The 21,169-nt window shown below is 45.3% G+C and overlaps 5 protein-coding genes across 5 annotated transcripts in view; 3 read left to right on the top strand and 2 right to left on the bottom strand.

The window, feature by feature from the left end:
• Positions 1-131: 131 nt before the first annotated feature.
• LOC117899421 (solute carrier family 35 member G1) lies at positions 132-1,674 on the bottom strand. Its single transcript, XM_034809411.1, has 2 exons — positions 1,483-1,674; positions 132-1,380 (listed from the first exon to the last, which is right to left on the bottom strand). The coding sequence occupies exon 2, from the start codon at positions 1,364-1,366 to the stop codon at positions 320-322; it is 1,047 nt and encodes a 348-aa protein (XP_034665302.1). The 5' UTR covers positions 1,367-1,380; positions 1,483-1,674; the 3' UTR covers positions 132-319.
• A 3,279-nt stretch (positions 1,675-4,953) lies between these two features.
• On the top strand, positions 4,954-7,081 carry LOC117897077 (exonuclease 3'-5' domain-containing protein 2). Its single transcript, XM_034805712.1, has 3 exons — positions 4,954-5,309; positions 5,377-6,501; positions 6,582-7,081. Exons 1-3 carry the CDS (start codon positions 5,110-5,112, stop codon positions 6,991-6,993), a joined length of 1,737 nt encoding a protein of 578 aa, XP_034661603.1. The 5' UTR covers positions 4,954-5,109; the 3' UTR covers positions 6,994-7,081.
• On the bottom strand, positions 7,068-8,679 carry LOC117897078 (soluble calcium-activated nucleotidase 1). The gene is made up of 2 exons (XM_034805713.1): positions 7,619-8,679; positions 7,068-7,547 (listed from the first exon to the last, which is right to left on the bottom strand). Exons 1-2 carry the CDS (start codon positions 8,575-8,577, stop codon positions 7,247-7,249), a joined length of 1,260 nt encoding a protein of 419 aa, XP_034661604.1. The 5' UTR covers positions 8,578-8,679; the 3' UTR covers positions 7,068-7,246.
• A 3,088-nt stretch (positions 8,680-11,767) lies between these two features.
• Positions 11,768-13,218, top strand: LOC117897884 (solute carrier family 35 member B1 homolog). The gene is made up of 3 exons (XM_034806960.1): positions 11,768-12,090; positions 12,141-12,602; positions 12,659-13,218. The coding sequence occupies exons 1-3, from the start codon at positions 11,886-11,888 to the stop codon at positions 13,021-13,023; spliced, it is 1,032 nt and encodes a 343-aa protein (XP_034662851.1). The 5' UTR covers positions 11,768-11,885; the 3' UTR covers positions 13,024-13,218.
• Positions 13,219-18,079: 4,861 nt separating this feature from the next.
• LOC117898834 (5'-AMP-activated protein kinase subunit gamma-1) overlaps positions 18,080-21,169 on the top strand; it is a 62,079-nt gene continuing 58,989 nt past the window's right edge. The window contains exons 1-2 of the mRNA XM_034808503.1: positions 18,080-18,242; positions 18,299-18,432. Coding sequence (XP_034664394.1) covers positions 18,095-18,242; positions 18,299-18,432 — 282 coding nt within the window. The 5' untranslated portion in view covers positions 18,080-18,094. The remainder of the gene's footprint in view (positions 18,243-18,298; positions 18,433-21,169) is intronic.

The following is a 21,169-nucleotide window of genomic DNA, read 5'->3' as shown; positions in this document are numbered from 1 at the left end:
CACACTATCGAGTATTTCAATGTGGAAACAAATGGGTATCACGAGCACCGCACCTCCTCCTCAGGCACCTCCTCAAAACTCAGACAACTGACTGCCTACGGATACGATACTGCCATTCGAATAAACTGTAAACTGTTCTGAGCCTGGGAGATTGTTGGATATGCTATACGGGTGGGAGGGAGCATTCCATTCCGCTCCGTTCCGCATGCTCCCTCCTATTTGATTAATTGTAACTACGACGCGATGCACAAGTGAACGATGTGACTACAGATTACAGATTACAGATCGGGAGAAACCAGGGGGCGTGTCCTGCCTCTGTCTATTCCATTAGGATGAGTCGCAGCCGCTTGCGGAGGGATGACTCCCGTGGCAGGGTCATGGCCCACTTCTTGAGCGCCGTGAGAATGACCGAGCTGATCACCATGAGGGCTCCGAACATCGAGTATCCATTGGGCGTCTCGCCAAAGAAGATCATCTGCCAGATGAAGGCGAACACGATGTCGACACATCGGGCGATTGCCACTGGTCCTGCCTGCTCGATCTGCAGCGAGAGAGTGAGCAATATTTGGCCGAGGAAGCTGAAGACGCCGAGAACGACGACCAGCCAGCGGTCACGGCCGCAGCTGGGCCAGCACACGGCTCCGATGGAGGCGGACACTATCAGGGTGTACACGAGGGCAGTGGCTCCGAAGTTGGTCATGATCACGGAGAAGTGCAGATTCTTGAGGGCCCGCAGCAGGATGTAGACGTTGGCCCCAAAGAGCGTGGACGAGAAGGCTGCCACTGGGCCCCAGATGTCGTATGGCCTGCCTGTTAGCTGCGTCCCATCCGGCGGAGGTGACGTGTCGCCAAACACAAAGGGCGGCCGTGTGATGAGGACGACGCCGACCAGCGTTATGTTGATGGTGATCACATTGAACATGGTGCAAGGCTCCTTGAGGAAGGCGCGTGCGAAGATGGCCACGAAGACGGGCGTGGAGAAGATGATGACGCTGGCATCGGCCAGCGGCATGTGACGGAAGGCGTAGAAGCTGAGCATCAAGCCCGTGGTGCCCATGAAGCAGCGCATCAGCAGGATGACACGTGTCCCCTCCGGAAACACTGGCTGGCGGGTGTATATCAGAATGGGAATGGTCGGCAGCAAAACTCCCACGAAGCGGAATGCCGCCAACTCCATGGGATTGACGTCCACCAGTCCCTTGACGATCACCGAGCACAGCGAGAAGAACAGGGAGGACAACGTGGCCAGGATGATGCCCAAGTATGGACAGTTGACGCGCGTCTTCAGACGCTCCAGCCAGCGATTCGACACTTCCGCCGTGTGGGTGCCCTCCTGGAACTGGTGCAGCTCCAGATTTTCCGTCATTTCTCGGCTCTTTCCTGCAATCGTTTGAAATATTCAGTTATCAAGTCCGGCAGTCCAGCAATCCGGCGGCTTCCCCCAACCACCCAAGCGGGCAGTGAAAAATCGATTTCTGTTACAGGGGGGTCTGGGGCGGCAGAGATTCTCTTACGGCGCGCCGCGCCGCTCTTCCGTCTGCGGGGTGGCCTCTGCTCGGGCACTTCACTTCCACATGGCTTCTCCTGTCACGTCTCACTTGGTTATATTCATTATTTAAATGATTTAATTAATCATTTCAAAGTATTCACAAAGTTTTTCAGCAGTCTCAGAATATCGAAAATGCCAATTTGAATATATCGATACATTGAACGTTATATCGGCGGGGTGACCGTTGACGGTATACAGTAGGGTAGTCAAATATATATCAAAATATCAATATATCGATAATTTTTTAAAATAAAAATATATTTATATCGTGATTTTTTTTCCCAAAAGAAAATCAGGGATGATTCTCGTATGGAACCGATAAGAAACTTTGCGCGCATAAGTTACTTTTTAGCGGCTGTACGCCAGGCAGTACTCAGATCGACAAAAAAAACAGGCCGATTAAATCTAGAAAGTCAGCCTATAGTATTTTGTGGTATTGATAGTATTTGTGTGGTATTCGTTGGTATGTTGCTAGCAGCTCGACAAATATACAAGATCTGTTCTAAATTCCAAGAGGGTACCTAGCAAACAGAGAGCAAAGTCTCAATCAAAAGCAGGCAACAATGCCTCTTAAGTTGAAAGACATATGACCACCGTGCTTCTAAACGAGCTTAAGGCTTACAACGGCAAAGAAAGGAAACAATTATTATAGAGATAATATTATTTTTTCGAAAAAAAAGTAATGTAGTTACGCCGCCGCCCAAACACCGGCGGTTGTGGAGTTAACAAGCGCAGCGTCTCCACAAGAGTCCAGCAGTCCGCCGCCGCCAGAATGTCTCCAAATTTTGGAAACGATTTTGATACGTAAGGTTTAGCAATTGTATAGTATTTGGAAATCTATGCAACGAACAATTGTTTTTCCAGAGCCCCCAGTACCCAGTACCTGAAACCCTGGCGATCGAAAATATATAACTTGGGGCGCCAGATTCTGAGGCGGGTGAAATAATGGCAACGCGACCAATAGTCGCGAGGTCCATGCATGCACGAAGAATTTTGCCAAAGCCCTGCCTAACATCAGGCTCGAGGACGGAGGGCAGCACAGACACACGTGCCAGCAAGAAAAACACCAACGCCAACTGTTCATCTATGCACTCTTCTTGCTCAGCGCACTCTGACTCTGTCAAAGATCATGACAGGCAACCGTCTTACTTCGAAAGATTTACCAAACTCCCTCAGGGATTCGAAGATGCGCCAGGGTTCGTCTATGCGCAGCAGTGCCCAGGACACTGCGGTCATTGCGGCAAGTTCCGCAGCAACAAAATACGACACACTACGGCTTGCAGCCTTACTCAAAAGCCATACGTATGCCTGCAGGACAACAAAAATGTAGAAAAAACGTAGCATTTTTGAAATTATAACCAGGGTATGGCTCAGTGGCGCAATCAATCAAGGTGGTACCCACTTCCATGAAGAATGCGGACCACGCTTCCTTCCTAAACTACAGACCTATTTGCCCAATAAACACTTTGTTTAAGTCTATGGAGGGGTTGATAAAGTTAAAGCTGGACGAACATATTTCAATGCAGAGCTTTTGCGCTCTGCATCAACAACCTGATCAACGAGGTCCTGGCTCTGAAGGCGAGAGGGAATCAGGTCGAGGCGGCCTGTCTTGACCTACAAAGGGCCTTTGACTGCGTAAGAGTGGACACGCTAGGGCAGAAGATGAATGTCATGCAGGTCGACCCGAATCACACCGCCAGGCGTCTACTCATCAAGGGCAAGAGTGAGGTTGAGGTGAACAGGGGGCAGGGCAGCTGTCTCAGTCCAACTCTGTTCAACTTGTACACCGCAGAACTGCACGAGATAAACGATGGCAAACGCATGCTCGTAGGCAAAATAGACAGCTTTGAGGCAAGATGCAACAGGCTTAACCTAGCTTTCAACCCAGCCAAATCCAAAGTGATTCACTTCAGCATACGAAGAACCGAGCTGAACATTGAGCACCAAGGAGTCGAGATTAGGCAAGTAGATCAGATCAAATATCTAGGCAGAACAATTTCTCCGAATTTCGGAGTCAAACAGAAACTGTGCGTTTCTAAGACTACTCAGTGGGTGCCATTACGCTATCAGCCCAATGAGAGGGCTGATAGTTTACAAGGCCTTTTTCAGAAGTAGACTAGAATGCGCTGCTCGTTTTTCAGCAACTTTTCCAAATCCGCTCTAGCCAAAATCAAATCTCACTGTAACCACCACCTCAGGCAGTCGCTAGGCTTAATGATTTGCACTCCAATCCTGATTGTTTACATGGCAGGAGAACTTCCCCCGGAATACAGAATGAGATTCCTAGCGGCAAAAGAGTTAGCCAAGGCATTTGCGTACAGCCTCCCAGCGAGCAGGACGGTGTCCCTAAACAGGGACATAAACACGGGCTACGCCAAGGCATTTCGGGAGTTCGGTGATATTCTGGAGAGAATCGAGGTCTTGGAGAGTACCACTTCGCATTGCACCAAAATTAGGTCAGACTTAGACTTTTTTAAGGGGGCCGCTGCTAACAGGCACAGCTTGGACCAGGCGGGCGTATTAGTTCTCCATAGGGAAAAGGGCACTCCTGACAAGGGGAGGCTTCGAGCCCTGCTACACTGATGGATCAGTTGCTGGCAGACACTCTAGCGCAGCTTTCCTACACGACAGCTCAGGTTTCATGGATAGCTTTTACACGCACAAAAACTGTCATCTCTGTCCGCCGAGTTGCTTGCAATTGAAAAGGCCTTGGACCATGCTATTTCGCGCGGGTTTTCTCGTATCGCCATCCTAACGGACAGCAGAAACGACCACCAAAAAAAAGGGAAAGAACAATCAGGATAATTTTATCGCTTATAAAATCAGGGAAAGGATCCGTCAAGCCCAATACCCAAAGAAGGTAGAAATCCATTCCATACCCGGCCATGCCAACATCCCTCAGAACACGGCAGTAGACACAGCAGCCAAAGAAGCACACAGACTGGGTCGTCGTTAAATGGAATCTTAAAGATGCAATATGTGAGATACACCAAATACTAAAAGTAGAATGGATGCTGCTCACTTTTTCCCTCTACCTCAACAAAACCATGGTTCCTAAATAGAAATAAGCTAAAAGCCATTGACGCTAAAAGCTTAGCGGCAGTGCATTTGATAGGCACACACTGGCCAAAAAGCACAGTCGCAAGCATGAAGAACTATATAAGGAGGGCTCGTCGGTGGCAGAGTTACTCGCTACTTCTGCCTATTTTCAGTGCTCGTTTGCTTGTCAATGCGGAAGGTTACAGGCGAGACCCCTTTCACTCGCACTTTGCACTCGCAAGTTCTGCTTATTTTTGCCGACGAGACCTCCTTATATAGTTTCTTTATGGTCGCAAGTAACATTTGTGATACTTGCGATACCATCGATAACGCATCGCATATAACATTTAATGTAACAACACAACAAGACTAAACTACCCATTTATCAATAATAATATCTATTAATTATCAATTTTTCGAAAAGAACAAATTAGCTCATACCAAAAATTAATCGAGTTCATCCACAAAATTGGAGTAAAACTGTAACAAGTTACATTAAAAAAAGAAACAAACAAAAAAACATGAGCGTAGAAAAAACAAAAAAATTTGCCATTTTTGCTGCAGGAGTGGGTTTGGTCTATGTCCTGGTGCGTCACAGGCACTCGCTGCTGTCCAGGCTGCGGCGGAACAGCCGATCAAGTCCGCTGCGCAATAGTCGCGTAGAAGTCATCAATTCCAACTCGGACCCAGCCACGCAAGTCGTCCTCAACGAGCTACGAACGTGAGATACATGTCCCGCGTAATTCCACACGGAATCTAAGCTAATCAGTACCTGTCCGTCCCCGCAGTCATTGTCAGAGCTTCAAGGTGGTCGGCTTCGATTGCGAGTGGATCACGGTGGGTGGCAGCAGGCGACCCGTCGCCCTCCTCCAGTTGAGCTCTCACAAAGGGCTTTGTGCGCTCTTCCGCCTGTGCCACATGAAGCAGATACCCAAGGATCTGCGCGAACTGCTCGAGGACGAGGCCGTCATCAAAGTGGGAGTAGCTCCGCAGGATGATGCCAAGAAGCTGGCCCACGACTACGGAGTGGGAGTGGCGAGCACGTTGGATCTGCGATTTCTGGCCGTGATGGCCGGACACAAGCCCGAGGGCCTGGGGAAGCTGGCCAAGACACACGCAGACTTCGTGCTGGACAAGAACTGGCGGCTGGCATGCTCCAACTGGGAGGCCAAGCAGCTGGAGCCCACCCAAATCAAGTACGCGGCCAACGATGCCCTGGCTGCCGTGGCCATTTTCCAGAAGCTCTCCAGGGACCTGGAGCCACGCAACTTCTGGGACTGGCGCCCATTGAACGAGCACACGCTTCGACCCAAAATCGAGCCCTTCCTGGACGTGGACTTTGCCAGGGGCTTCAACATCAATCTGTCCAAGGATGGGAGGCGTGCGCCCAGTTCTGGTTCCCAGAAGCAGACAAAATTTACGCCAAAAAGTCCGCAATGCCGCCACCTCGGCACCCAGTCGAGAGTCTTTTATGACAACTGCCTGCTGCAGGCCCCCGACGGGGAGCTTCTCTGCACCATGGATCGCCGCAAAGCCTCCTGGTACCTGGCACAGAATCTGGGCACCAAAGTCAGCGAGGATCCGTTCACAGTTCGGCTGAGCTTTGAGCCCGCGGGACGGGCCGTGGGGGAAGTGGGACGCTACTACCAGACGCCAAAGGAGAACCAGTGCGTGGTGTGCGGCAATCGTGAGGCGTTCATCCGCAAGAATGTGGTGCCGCATCAGTACCGCAAGCACTTCCCGATGTGCATGAAGACGCACACCTCCCACGATGTGCTGCTGCTGTGCCCGCCCTGCCACCAACTGAGCAACATTTCGGATCTGCGCGTCCACTGCAAGCTGGCTGCCAAGTGCGATGCCCCGTTCAAGCACAGCGAAGGCAACGTCAAATATCACATTGATCCAGAGCTAAAGTGAGTCCCTTGGCCCTGCTTTTGCCTCTGCCCCTGCCCAATGCTCCAGTAATCTGTCTCTGTTCTCCTCTGACTCTAAGGCGAGTGAAGTCCGCTGCCAAGGCTTTGCTCTTCAATGGCCACCGCATACCCGCGCAGAAGTTGGAGGAGATGCGGCGTACCCTGCTGGACTTTTACAAGGACCACACCGAGGTCACGGAACAGCTGCTGAGGGAGGCGTCGGAGGTGGAGTATCGCATGGAGAACGAAGACTACTGCCAGCATGGTGAGAAGGTGGTGCAGATGTATCGCCATGAATTTGGGGGCCTCATCGAGTTGGAGCGGATGTGGCGAGAGCACTTCCTGCACACCATGAAGCCGCAGTTTCTGCCCGACCTGTGGAACGTCAATCACAATGCCGATCGCCTGGAGGTGAGAGCCAGCGAGGGACGCGTGGACAATGCAGACTTGCTCGTGGCGGGACTGAAGGCGATGCCCAGGAACGCACAATAGGTTTGGTTTTGGTTTGCCTGCCGCGGGCTTTGTACGTTTCGTGTTTTTTTGGTTAAAAATAAACCACAATTTGATTTGCGCTATGGTACAGGAGGCGAATGATGAGCATCTCTGGATTAACCTAAATCTTGGACTATAAATATAAAGCTTATCGTGTGAGACGAGACACTAATACGTGGTATACAATATATACAATTACAACTGGAGCACCTTCTTAGACTGGGAGATGGCAGCTGGCAGCTGACAGCAGAAGCTAAATGAACTCGAATCCCTCGTACTTATAGTCCGTTTCGATGCGCGCCTCCGGCAAGAGGGTCTTGCCCGACGCCACGTCAAACGCCGTGATGAAGGTTGAGGTCTTGCCATTGAGCTCCTCGGACTTGATGGCGATGATGATGCTGTCGTCGGTGCCCGGCAGGAACTTGAAGCTGGAGAAGCCGTGCGAGGGCGCGGTGTTCTCTGGAGCGAGCCGAATCGTCTGAATGCTGTTGAAGTTCTCATCGGCCGACACCAGGACATTGCAGCCCATGTGCTCGTCCTTGGTTTCGTTGTATCTGCAAAGGGGGGATGGGTCCGATTAGTGACCGATTATGGATCTCTATGGATTCTTCATGGATTTGCTTACTTCTCCTTGGAGCAGCGACGCGGCAGGAAGAACCACCGCTGCTTGTGGTCCGACCACGCCCCACTCTCGTGTATCATGTAGCCGGGCCAGGAGATTTGCAGCGACTGCTGCCGCAGCTGCTTGTAGTTGTCCACCCAGTTCAGGGAGCGCACTGCCCCACTGGCCGATATGGCTTTCACGTACATGGGATTGTTGTTCTCGAAGTCGCCCATGCTCGTCGTCCACTCCTTGCCCATGGAGCCGACGTACAACGTCTGCTGCTTGACCGTCGCCCACTCCGACTTGAATCCCTTGGCGCTGTGCCCATCCCCGTCGAGCAGTATCACCCAGGGAATGGGCTTATCGCCGACTATCTCGTAGACGAGGCCCGTGCGATCGTCGAAGCTGAGCAGGCGCCCGTTGAAGGTCACCAGCTCCGACAACTCCATGCCACGCCCCTTCAGCGAAAAGGCCGACTCCAGCGCCGTGGGAGCCTCGTCGTCCCAGCTTATTTGGATCTCCGGCTTCGACACGGTGAACGTGAGGTAGCCCTTTTTGAGGTAGCTCCGCCACGTACTGCTGCCGTCGGCCTTCGCTATCTTCGAGCTCTTATCTAGATCTGCTATCATGGCGATCCGGTAGTTGATTACGCCGCCACGCAACCCCAAGGGGGGCGTCAGTGGGTAGGTGGAGTTGTACGCCTCCGTGACAGCTCTGCCATCCAGGCTCTTGGCATCGACGATGCTCTTGCGGAGCCAGTAGCCATCGGAGGAGGAGCGGGAGCCCTGGCGGGCGAAGTAGAAGAGCAGCACCAGAGCCACAACGCAGACGACGAGCAGGGCAAAGTGATAATTGAATCGGACTGTTCGATTTCCGATACGATACGTGGGTGTTCGCAGGGCAGAGCGCCAGTCGCGCATGTACATGGCGCGCGGCGAGGTCTCCAGCTCCCTATACGCGAAGGCTGGGCTTTGTTGCATTTATGTGGGGCGCGACGCGACTCGACTCGGTGTTGAGTTGAGTTTTTGGCGTGTGTGGCACAAACAAAACGTGTGATGTGTGATGTGTCGGTTTTTGAGTTTTTTTTTGTTTGGAATTTGACAGTGTGACCCATAGCTGGCGACCCACAGCTGATCAGCTTCAGCTGACAGTGCTGACACTTTTGGCGGTTTTTAGGAAGCGGCCAAATCAAGATATAGAAATCTAGATATTGAATAAATCTTATCTGTACATACATATATTAACTGAAATTAAATATGCCGGGCTGCTCCTAATAGTTCCCATTAACAAAACATAAACTATTTTAGTTATTTATGTACATAAATACATACATATTCATATTCATTTTCATAGTGCTGGCTTGGTGGGGCTAAATTATTTCTGAAGGTATTTTCAAAATAAGATGATGTTACCTTAAAGTGTTCAAATGATGAGTTCTTTTTCTTTGCCATATATTTCGCTTCTGTGCCCAGTGTGACCAAAGTGGAGAAAGTTCATTCGTACGCTGTTTTGTTTGTTTACAAAATGAAACCCGTTAACCCCTGGCACTAACCATACAGTATACTAGATTCTTCATATAGTACAAGCGACACCAGCGGGACCTACCACGACCCTACACCACCTGAGACCTGTCAACGGCATCGCACCATCAGCGCTGATTTCTTGCCACACTTTACTGATATTTTGAAGGGTAATACTCCCTGATATATTTATGTGTATATATCGATGGGTTATACCTGAATTATGTATAGCAGAGAGCATTGCCAGTACTTCTCACCCTAAGAGGATGTGTGGATGATGTGCTTCCTTTTGGCACACAACCTTCTTCCCATGAAATTCTCAATCACTTTGCGTTGACTTTAGCTTCAATCAAACCTCAATCGTATCCTATTTACAGTTTATTTACCCAGTATTCGAGGCAGTCATTCGTTAGCCCTTGCAAAATAGATAGCTTACTCAAAAAAATGTATTTATTCATTGAACTAAAGCAAAATGGACGAGCAGGTGGAAGCTATGCGTCCTGTCAATGCGGGCCGCAACAATTGCTACGCCTTTTTGAATGTGCCACAAACAGCCACGTTGGGCCTACAGACAATGGTCCCGTTTGGTGCATCCCGACAAAAAGAAACACCCCGGTGCCACTGATGCCTTCCAGGTGATAGCCAGCTCCAAAGATGTCTTATTGGACGTCCCCAAACGTCATCATTTTGATCAACAACTACGACATGCCATTGACGGAAACATAAGAGGCAATGGCAATGTCGGACGCCAGTTCGGACGCAATGTCGGCCACCAAGGCAGAAGTTATGAACAACGCAATGGCCAACGCAACTCAAACAATCAACGATCGAAATTTGCAGTTGGCTACCAATTCTTCTACGAAAATGCTGTTACCATTATGCTGTTAACATTCTGATTATAATCATCTTTATATTCAAAATGCCCATGTGTAGCCTGAAGAGTAACTGCAAATAACAACCAACAAAGCTACGACGTATCTGTTCTATCCTAAAATATAAATTGTACAAAACTACATATAAATAATTATTTATAGCGGCTTTCGAAACACTCACCAGTGTTAACAGTGTTGGATATGTTGGGTTCTTCGCTCCTGCAATTTACTGCTGTGGATGGGATGGGGAAGTCTTGCAATGGGGAAAACTGCACAAGTTTTTTCATTTTTTTTTTTTTTTTTTTTTTTACAAAACCTTTTTAAACCTTTTAACATCTTAATAAAGTTACACTTTTTAATGAAAAATTCAAACAGAAAATATTTTGTTGAATTTAAAATTTTGTGTGTTCACAGCCCCATAGGGGGCTGTTGACTGACTAAAAACTCAACTGAGTTTTCATTTTGCATGGACTACTTGGTTAACATTTTGTATGGAAAACTGTTATTTTGTTCCTAATTTGAAGTATAAATACTACCAAATGTACAAATTACAAATTTAAGTTAAGATAGTCGTTAGTTCAACTTGCAGTGTCCGTGTGAATCAAGACAAAACCGATTTGGAGCGCTGAAAAATAACAAGCAACACATGTGCATCATTGGCTGCGTGTTCTACACGCACTAATACACTTGTAGCTGGAGCCTCAGCAGAGGTCTGGGACTCCACCACGCACACTGGGCGGTGACGTTTCGTTTGTACCATATGAAGAATCTAGTATACTGTATGGTTAGTGCCCCTGGCCAAGTTGTAGAGACAGTGCTGCACGCCGATATTGCTTTTGAAGGGGAGGAGTCGGAGTTATGTCGCTGCTATCAAGCTGGATAGCCGAAGTATTTTCGATTTTTTGATCTGGTTCCGTATCTTCCGTATCATCTTCAGCAGTTGGAACATATTCGTCCTGTTGTTCCCAATTCACGCTCGCTTTGTCTGTATATTCGGCCTTTGCGGCCTGTACATCCGATTCTGTGGCATTGTGGCATACATTTTTCGAACACGCTCCATTGGCTGGTCTGGACGCGGATAGTAGTTGTTAATAATAATTTTACAGCTATAAATATAAATCAGAGAAATTTGGGGGGTCTTGGGGAATACATCGTGTAGGAATTGAAATGAAATGTAAAGCAAAAAGTAATTCGTAGTGAAGTTCAATGTGTCCGTGAAGATATTATGTCTTTAAACGACACTGTAATTGTCGCCTCCTCCAATCGCGAGGGTCAAAAGAGCCGACAGTTCAGCACAAGCAAGGAAAGATTTTAATTATAATATTATTTCCGTTAATAAAAAAAGGGTATCCAAAAGCTCATAACATACCACTAGTACCTAACTACATAACTACCGGCTGACAAGCAACAAATTGTCAAATAACGTAAAATTCCATGCCCACTCACTTTGTTGACGTTTTTGGTTTGAATCAAACAATCCAATAAAAGAAATACACGAAAAGTTGATAATCTGGATAAAAAATTTTTCATAAATCAGATGTAATTATAGTTTTAGTTCTGAGAGTCCTAACTAGCTGATAATATTAAATAGAAGGTCAGAATCGATGAAAATTATTCAAGATTTACGTTATATTTTTAAAATGTCAAGGTATATTTCGGTATATTTTTGATGGTCGTGCCGTTCAGTTCCTGACCAATAATGCCAAACTGAGAAGGTATATTTCGGTATACTTTTGAGGGTCGTGTGAATGTTTACCACGTATGAGAATCGCAATCAACAAAAAAAATCACGTATCCCAGCCGCTCCTGAACAATAATGCCAACTGTGCAGGCCAGGTCATCACAGAGATAAACAATCATTTAAGGATTCAACTTCAAAATTATACAGCTGCCGCAATGAACGTACCCGAGCGCAGCCGTTTCCTGATCTACGCCGTGGGCATCTTTGTCTGCTACTTTTTATATGGAATTGTGCAGGAAAAATTGACGCGGGGGCGATACGGCGAACAAGTGCAGACAGATGGATCCGTGGGCGAACAGTTCACCTTTGCCCTGGCCCTGGTCTGGGTGCAGTGCGTTTGCAATTATATTTTTGCCAAAGGTGAGTTCTGCTTGTGCTCTAGGCCATGCCTTCTGACCGTCTTTTTGCAGTGCTGCTAACGGTGAAGCCGCAAAAAGAGGACACCACCCACACCGGCTCATATGCGGCTTGCTCGCTCACCTATCTGCTGGCCATGGTCTCCACCACAATGGCAATGCGCTGGGTGCCCTATCCCACGGCTGTCGTTGGCAAGTCGGCCAAGCCGATACCTGTCATGATTCTGGGAGTGCTCATCGGGCGCAAATCGTACAGCTGGACGCGCTACGCCTGCGTGCTGACCATCGTACTGGGAGTTATTCTGTTCATGTACAAAGAGGGAAAGGTCGCCAATTTGCCCGCTGAGACAACCATACTCGGCGAGGTTCTGCTCTTCCTTAGCTTGTCCATGGATGGACTGACGGGCGCCGTGCAGGAGCGCATTCGAGCGGCCAGCTCGCCCTCTGGCCAGCAGATGATGATGTCCATGAACTTCTGGAGCACCCTGATGCTCGGTTTCGCAATGCTTCTGACAGGTGAGCGTCCCCTAAAGCTGCCCAAAATAGCAATTTCAGAGATCACTGTTCTTTAGGTGAGGTCAAGGAGTCTCTGCACTTTGCTCTGCGTCATCCCGAGGTCTGGACCCACCTTTCGCTGCTTTCGCTGTGCGGGGCCCTGGGCCAGTTCTTCATCTTCCTGACGGTGGCCAATTTCGGTCCCTTGGCCTGCTCCGTGGTCACCACGACGCGCAAATTCTTCACCGTCCTCTGCTCCGTGCTGCTCTTCGGCAACATTCTGATTGCCCGCCAGTGGCTGGGCGCCGTGCTGGTTTTTGCGGCTCTGTTCGTGGATATGCTGTATGGGAAGAAGCAGTCGCCGGCAGCAGCGCTGTCGTCCAAGAAGCCACCCAGCGATGGTGGCAGGCTCTCCGAGGAGAAAAAGAAACTGATTTCATAGAATTTATTAGGCGGCTCTGTAGCTTAGTGTACATAGAAGACAAATCGCTGCGTCTGACTTTAGTCCCTTCCCGCAACTGCAAATCGTACAAAGGGTACATTTATTTATAGCCAGCTCTATTGCGAACACAGTCCAATTCTTGATCTGCAATCTACTAAAATATTGGACCCTCATTAAATAGAAAAGAACAAACAATAAATTAATGTAGTCGAAAATATGAACCATGAAGACCGGGGGGCGCGAATAAAAATACCGCACAAAAATATACCGAAATATACCTTCTCATTTTCAAAATATACATAGAAGTACGGTACTTCTTAAATCATTTTCCTCGGATTAGTTAGGACACCTAAAACAATAAACAATAGCAATACATTCCATTTACCGTTGGACACATTTGTTGTATAGGCCAGAAAGCTACTACGAAATGAAAGTAGTCGGTAGTATATTTCCAAAAGTGGGGTATATTTTGGTATATTTTTGAGGAATATGCGGTGTATTTAATCGATAAGTTAGCGGTCACACTGTCGAAACTTCGAGTCCGTTAATTTATTGTTTTATTGACTGTTTTGGAAATGTTTAAACTAATTGATCTTGATGCTTGTCATAATCAATGTTGCGAAATTAACGTGAACGACCCTTGAGAGTGGAAAAACGCAGTGCTGACAGCGTCAAAGAATCAAGGATACGGCGTGAAGTCGCGCGAAATTGCAATAGTGTCGGGTCGTGTCGTAAGTGAAAACAATCAAAATGCCGTTTGTGCGTGTTAAATGATCTGAAACTAAAAACCTAAAAGTGTTTTAAAGGATTTAAGTTCAGATTCCGTGCAGATTTACAAAAATCCCAATATTATCCTATTGGGTGAGTTCTGTTCTTATTCTGTATTGTTGTTTCTGTTGGTCTGCCAGCTGTTTGCCTATGTGTATTGGCCACCACCGTGCCCCTGGTGACGTCCGTTTGTGCCTGTGTAAGTGTCTCTCTGTACTTTTACTTAATTTTAGCAACTAAATCCAATCGAAAGTGAGTGGGGCGACACAAGCCAGCAAAGTAATTGTGAAATATGTACATGGATATGTGTGGCAATGGCAAGTAATCTGCACAGCAACCCAGATTCAGGGCATTGCAAAATTTCGATTTTGGGTCTCACATGTTGTCAAGGCATTCGACGAGGGTGAGAGGATATGACACAACATACATACATATGTACGTACATACACCCCACCCCCAACGTGAACCATCTCTCTCGCTCTCGGGCTGGGCTCTCTCGGAATGGTGGGTGGTTGTACCGTTAGTATTTTGCCGGTTGGTTGTTGTTGATGTGCCTGTGACGTAAACTTCTCGCTTCTCTCCGTCTTCCACACTGTCCAAACAGAAGCCGGCGAAATGCCTTTCCTCGATAGAATATTATACACAAATAATATTTTGCACGTTCTTTGTACAAATGTATGTACATAAATACATATAAACGGAAATTTAGGTGGGAAAGTGATTTATACTAGCGGCCTCCACAGCGGCAGATAGTGAAAAAACCCTCTTATCACCCGCACAAGTACGTAGAGAATCGCAACAATAAACTCATGAATCCCAAACAAAACAAAAGAGCACATGCATAAATAATATACCCGGACAGCAGGGCTACATATATACTTACTTGTGTCTATTCTGATGGGCTTTATAGAAATGAGTTTTCACGCTGATAATGCCGCATAGAGAGAGAGAGAGAGAGACATATACAGATAGAGAGACGCAAATAGCTATGGGAGACATCTTTCGATGTCATGTCTGGCGTCTGGGGCGGACATCTGCAAATCATTATGTATATGGACAGGCCTGATAATCGAAACATATAAATACTGTGGTACCTGCGGATCCTTCCTTTGCCTTCCCCCCCTGCCACCCCCCAATAACTTTCACTTTCGCCGGCTTTTTGTCGTCACGGCTCTCACCTGACGCCCGAGACCGAGGCCAATAAACGGATTTGACATTCGACCAATATAAAAGCAACAACCAATTTATGTGAGCAATAAAGGCCAAAAGTAAAAGAAAATCGAGCTGCTTTTTCTCTATTTATAAACTGTTTTTTGTTTTGTTTTTTTTTTTCATATTTCACACGTTTGTGTGTTTGTTTTTCGGGCCCAAATGTCTGCCCGACCAGGTCGTCGTCACTCAACCCCCCCAGCACGCCGCCCATGATGTCATCCACTGCCACTCTGGGGTGGTGTTGGGGGGGTCCAAGTCACATGTTTGGATGTGCGCCCAAAAGAAAAACAAAAAGTCGACGAGAATAGCAGAAATTTCCTTTGTGGGTGGGCAACAATTTTCCGCACTACTTTTCCTCACACGCAAATCGCGACCGATTCTTCGTCAAGCGCAACGAGAAAATTGTTTGCCTCTAAACTGTTGACTAGATGGAATTTGTTTGCCTGAGATATGTACATTATTGTCGGAAAATTGTCAAAAGGAAAGTCTATTCATCGCTCACTGCGACTTTTTATAATTTCCATTAAATTGTAATCAGGATTTTCGTACTACGTTTTTGTTCGCATAATGAGCGGGGCTGCAACTGTCGATAAGACGCTATCGATTAGATTTGCGATTTCAAATGCAAGATTTACTGGAAAATTAAAATATAATTGGAAAAGTCTACCGAATACTTCATAGGTGAAATAAATGATGTCAAGATGAAATACTTCTTTTTGAGAAAAGTATTACATTTCTTCTAAAATCAGCTTCCATTAAGTCGCTTTCTGAATCGATTATTAATCGATAAATATATTTTGTTTCCCCCGGAATAGATTTCATCAGAGCTTGTAATGGATACTGGATGCGACTCCCTGTCTTTTTTCTTCCTTCTGCACTAATAATCCGCACAAGCGGATGAGTCACACGCTTTTCCAATTAAATGTTCGTTTTATTTGCATCCTCATCAGCGTGTCGGCATCTGTAGAAACAGTCTCCTCTCCAATTAGCAACGAGCCGAGCAGTTCTTCCGTCCTATCTCTTTCCATCCCTCGCCCCCTCTCTTTGCACTCACGTGTTTCGCTTTGAAAAGGAAACAGCTGATGATGGCTGAACATTGTGTTGTTTTTGCGTATACGCAATTCCTGGGTTCGTTCCGTGGCATACGACGTCTCTTTGCTCTGCCTTTGTGCTTTGTTTTTATGAATTAATCATAATGCTTCTCTCTCTCTGTCTTACTGTCTCTCTTTGCTCAAGCTCTCTTCATTACACATGCGACCATTTGTGTTTTTCTGCTGCGGCATTGCAGTTCTCTCTGGCATTCTCTCACTCTCTCTTTTTTTCTTGGCTGCACTTAAGGTATGAGTATGTGAATATTTAGGTAAGGCAGTCCTGTCGCTGTGGAACAAGTTTGGCTGTCAAAAAGAGGCCGCTCTCTGCCACATCCACACCTTCCATTGAGTGTACCTTGACTGGCTTGCGCTCTCTTTGCCAATTAGTGAATGCATTTTGGACTCTTGTTGTTGGACTTGTTGTTTCTGGCTCTTTCTTGCTTTTGGCTTCTTCGGCCGCCAATTTCGTTCGGTTTATTTTGGTGCTGCATTCAGTTTGGACGCGTTTCGTTTTCGGGTTCGGTTTCGGACTCGTTCGGTCTCTGTTGTCGTCGCTGTTGTTGGCCAATTTAATTTTTGGCAGTTGCATAAAACAAAACGCTAAATTTCGCAGCCTCAGCCGCCTGCCTTTTCTCGCTCTCTATCGCTGTGTGGTGTGTCTCTCTGTCAGAGTCTCTGCTTTGCTTCAGCTCTCATGCTCTTTGTTTTTATTATTTCCACGGCTCCACCAGTCGGGTCGGAAAGTGCCTGCAGCGGGTTGTGTTCTCAATATTATTATTAAGTGTGTGTTTTGTATTTTATTTTCTGTTTTGTTTCTGCCTCAACTTGTCGAACAACGCAAATAGCAAGTAGAGCAAAAATCAATAATAAAAAAAAAGCATCAAATCGAACAGTTCCCGGGAGAAACATCCAAAGAGTATGCCAATAGCTGAATGATACTATAGATGATGTATCGGAGTGATATTGGTATAGTACATTTCATTCCCCGCGTTCGCTTGTGCGTGTTATGCAAACGTTCTTGCGGTCTGTGCCGCAGAAAGACGACAGCCGCATGAGAGTCAAGAGAAATATCGGAAAATAAAGTTTACAAAATGTTATTCCAGCCAATGAGCAAATGTCTCAATCAAAAGTGCATAATTAATAATTGAATTTCCAAATTACAACAAAACACTTCAGAGATACTTGAGGAGCGAAAGAGAAAGAGAAGAATCTGTTTAGGTATGTAAATAGTCGTAAATTGGTTGAAACAAATAAATATGTTCATTCATTGACTTGTTTACGTAAATAAGCTGAAAGAATTCTAGCAAAGTGCCAAGAAATAGGTGAGAAATTAAAGACGGCAAATGCAAAATGCAAAATCAGTGATGTGAAATGGAATTTCACAAAGAAATTGTTTATACAATAAAGTAATCGAATGCATTCAGTAGCTTCTTCCATAAAAAACACCCTGTAACCGCATGTAGCCGTCATAAATGTCCATCATTTAGTTGTTCTGTTCTCACTTTGATGTATAGAAATGTCCAATAAAACTGTCGCACAAAATCAACTAATAAATTTCTAGCGAAATTCGTCAGAATTTTTAATTAACAAAGCGAAAACATTACACATACGACGCGTTGTCGCGTGGCGGGAAGACAGCTGTTTGACCGCTCTCTTTTCATCTCTTTCTCCTTTGGTTGCTCTCTCATTCTCTCTTTCTCTCTGTCAGACCCTCTCTTTCTGCAGTTGAATGACTTGAATGGCACACTTTTGAGGAATGTCCCCTGTCGTTTTAGTGCATTTCTTTGTGAGCTTTTAAATTATGATTTCCTCCTACAAGAGCAAGCGGGATGGCCATAGTGGGGGCAGAAAGAAACCGTTGCGTGCAATGAGTCCGTGAAAGATGCGATTCACTGAGCAAAAGCTGACCGCTATATTGATTTTCACTCTCTCTCTCTCTCTCTCTTATTTTCCATATTGCAGCGTGGTGTTGAATTAACTTTGTAAATATAATATAAAGCATGCACAGCAGTGCTGGAGGAGGAGCGGCAGGGGGCGGAAACTATGAGGATGTGGCCGCCGCCCGCCGCGGACGCTTCCGCATCACATCATCCACCCCTCAGGGGCCGCCGGAGACGACGCTGGGACGCTTCCGTCTGATGCCCACGTGTAAGTGTTGGATCGAAATCCTCTGTCTCCGAGCTAATTGCTTGCTTCCATTGCAGCTAATTATGGCGCCATTTCGCCCATCCTGCAGTGTGGGCGCTTTGCTGTCATACCCGAGGAACCGCAGGCAGGACCTGCCGGTGGCCGAACGGCACGCTCGCCCTCTCCCGAATGGGACTTTGACATTGAGCAGGTGAGTGGTGGTATGGGGGGAAATGGTGAATGGAGAATGGAGTTGGTACTCCCTTGGTTTTCGTGGTTTGGCGTCATAGCTTCAGTGCAATGCGCCATTTTTTTATTGATTTTCTTTGGGGTGAAAATCAAGTTTCAAAGTTTGTATGTTTTGAGCAGAGTTTTGACAGTGAGGTGCACAGCAGTGTGAAAGCCATGCCCAAGCAAGTAATGCTTCTTATTTATGGCTCACAAATTGCTTTTTATATGATGTGTCTTTCAAACTTTGTTGCAAAGTATTTCGAATTATACTTTCAAATGGTTTCCACTTTGGCGCGCACGAGTTTGTTGCTTGACAAATGCTGACTGCTGCAGCTTTTAATCTAACATGCGCTTGATTCGAATTGCAATTCTGTTGTGTGACAGAGAACGCTTAGCCCAGGATCGACCAGTGGGTACAGAAATACACACTCGAATATTATGAAATATGAACAATTTTTCCCCACTTGAGGTGAAGGTTAAGAGGAAAGATGGATCTACAAGGCGAATTTGCAAGCAGTATTATTTTGTTAAAATAAAGGGGGTTTAAGTGGGTTAAGTTCGCATATATCGGTATCGATATTTTTTCTCAATTTTTTGTTGGTTTTTGGTAATACAATTTTGAATATCTCCGGAAGGTGGCGCTTCATCTGCTCGTCCAATAACAAAAAGTAGGGTGACCGTTTATTTTCGGAATATTTTGACATCTAAAGTTCGATGTATATTTACGTACATATATCGGTATGAATGAATTTCATCCGTCTCTTAATTTTCCATTTTTTAAGGTATTTAATAAGGTATATTAAACTATATTGGTATGGAAACTCCCACACGCATATTTTTTAAATGTCCCTTGACGATTTTCTCTCTTCTGCTTAGGGATTTTTCTCTCTCTCTCTTGAGGATGTTTCTCTCTCGCATGGGATTTTAATCTCTGTATTCTGCACGGAACGAGCATAATATCTTTTCTCTTTTGGTCCAGTTTTTCAAACATTTTCATGATATCAGCACTGTTTTCCGTCCGTCTGTTCCTTCCTTCGTCCGTCCGACCGTCTACTATTTGGTTAGTGATATCAGTTAACATACAGTCATACATATCAGTCTGTACATGCACATACCTACATACTTACATACTGAACACAACTCTCCCTCGCTTCCAGAAGGGGTGATTTTAATGAAAAATTCAAACACAAATTTGTAAAATATAAGGTCATAAGGTATACAATCCAATAAAAATTTGTATTTAAACTACGTCAAATTCATTCTTCAAACGGATTAAATTATTGTTTCAGTGTTAAAAGTCTTTGCAAGCTGGTAATATAAAATAGAACATCAAAATCGTGGAATGGCATTTAAGTCCACGGTATATTTACAGTACATTTTTAAGTTGCAATGGTATATTTTGGTATATTTCCGAGGGTCTGTCAGTACACTTTATCGATCATTTCGCGGTCACACTGCAGTATGGGGCATTTGACCACTTTTTGTGGCATTAATTAATAACTTCCAAACGAAACATTATTTTTTGATTTAGTTTTTGGATATGAGTTTATAATAGTGAAAGGAAGGTTTGTTGAAAAAATGGGCGTGGCACCGCCTTTTCTTCAGGGTAAAATCAAATTTTTATTTTATTTTTAAATTGAATCAAACAAATAATGATGGGAATATGTAAAGCAATGCCATATTAAACTAAAAAAGTTGTGCCCGGATTTTTAAAAATTTAAAAGTAGAAGATAATCGGATTTTTACATTGACTTCCTTGTATACTGCAAGCAGCTTCTTTTCTTTAAGTTGTTGAATGTTGGACACAATAGCACTGCACGTCAGTGCAGAAGTACTGGAAATGTCTCAACGTTATTATAATTGCACGATTGAGCACGAATTTATCCATTCTGCACAGTTTTTTTCGATTTGTTTCAAGTTTTCCGTGAAATTGTTCAATTTAATCGACAAACTGTGAAAAAAAGTTCTTCAAAGGGTCTACAAATATCCCTTATCGGGATATTCAAGCTAGTGACAGGTATTACCACTTAAATGCAATGCAAATCGACATCTTCTTCCACAACTTTCTTCTTCACTGAGTTTAACATTGCAAATAACTCCGAATTTCCAAACTTTAGGTTATGTTACGAAAACTTAAATATCTCCGAAGACGCAGAAAAGCGCAAGAAAAAGTAACATCAATTGGATTAAGAATTGAATACTCTACAATATCTATGCAGTTTATTGCTTCCGGCGGGAACCGAACACTTTGTAAGTCTATTCAAAGACAAATTTTCGTCACAAATATGGACTTGTTAAAAAACTAGCCATTAAACATATTATCAGGTCAATTTTTTAATTTCAAACTCACAAACAACTTTTTAATACCTGTCTGAATCAAAAATGTTGTAAAAAATGTACTTAAATTGGTAAATTTAGCAATTTTTGCACTTTAAACTTCATAAAAAAATCAGTTTTCCGATAACTTTATATTGTTCGTAGCAAACAGCTGACTTTAACAGCTGTTATCTTAACAGTGGTGCGCACTGTTAATTTTCTGGGTATGTTACATTAGGGTCTGATGTTATCCCTATCTAAAAAAATATTACTCTTTTGACTTTTGACAAATGAGTTTCGGCCAGGAAAAGTGGTCAAATGCCCCATAGTGCACTGGTTGGCTGGAAATTTGGATGATATTTGATTTGTATGTGTGAAATGTGTTTAGTCAGGAGAGGATT

This window comes from Drosophila subobscura, chromosome O (assembly GCF_008121235.1).
Source record: "Drosophila subobscura isolate 14011-0131.10 chromosome O, UCBerk_Dsub_1.0, whole genome shotgun sequence".
Lineage (NCBI taxonomy): Eukaryota > Metazoa > Arthropoda > Insecta > Diptera > Drosophilidae > Drosophila > Drosophila subobscura.
The sequence above is the reverse complement of the archived record's forward strand: the minus strand, read 5'-3'. Positions and strand labels throughout refer to the sequence as shown.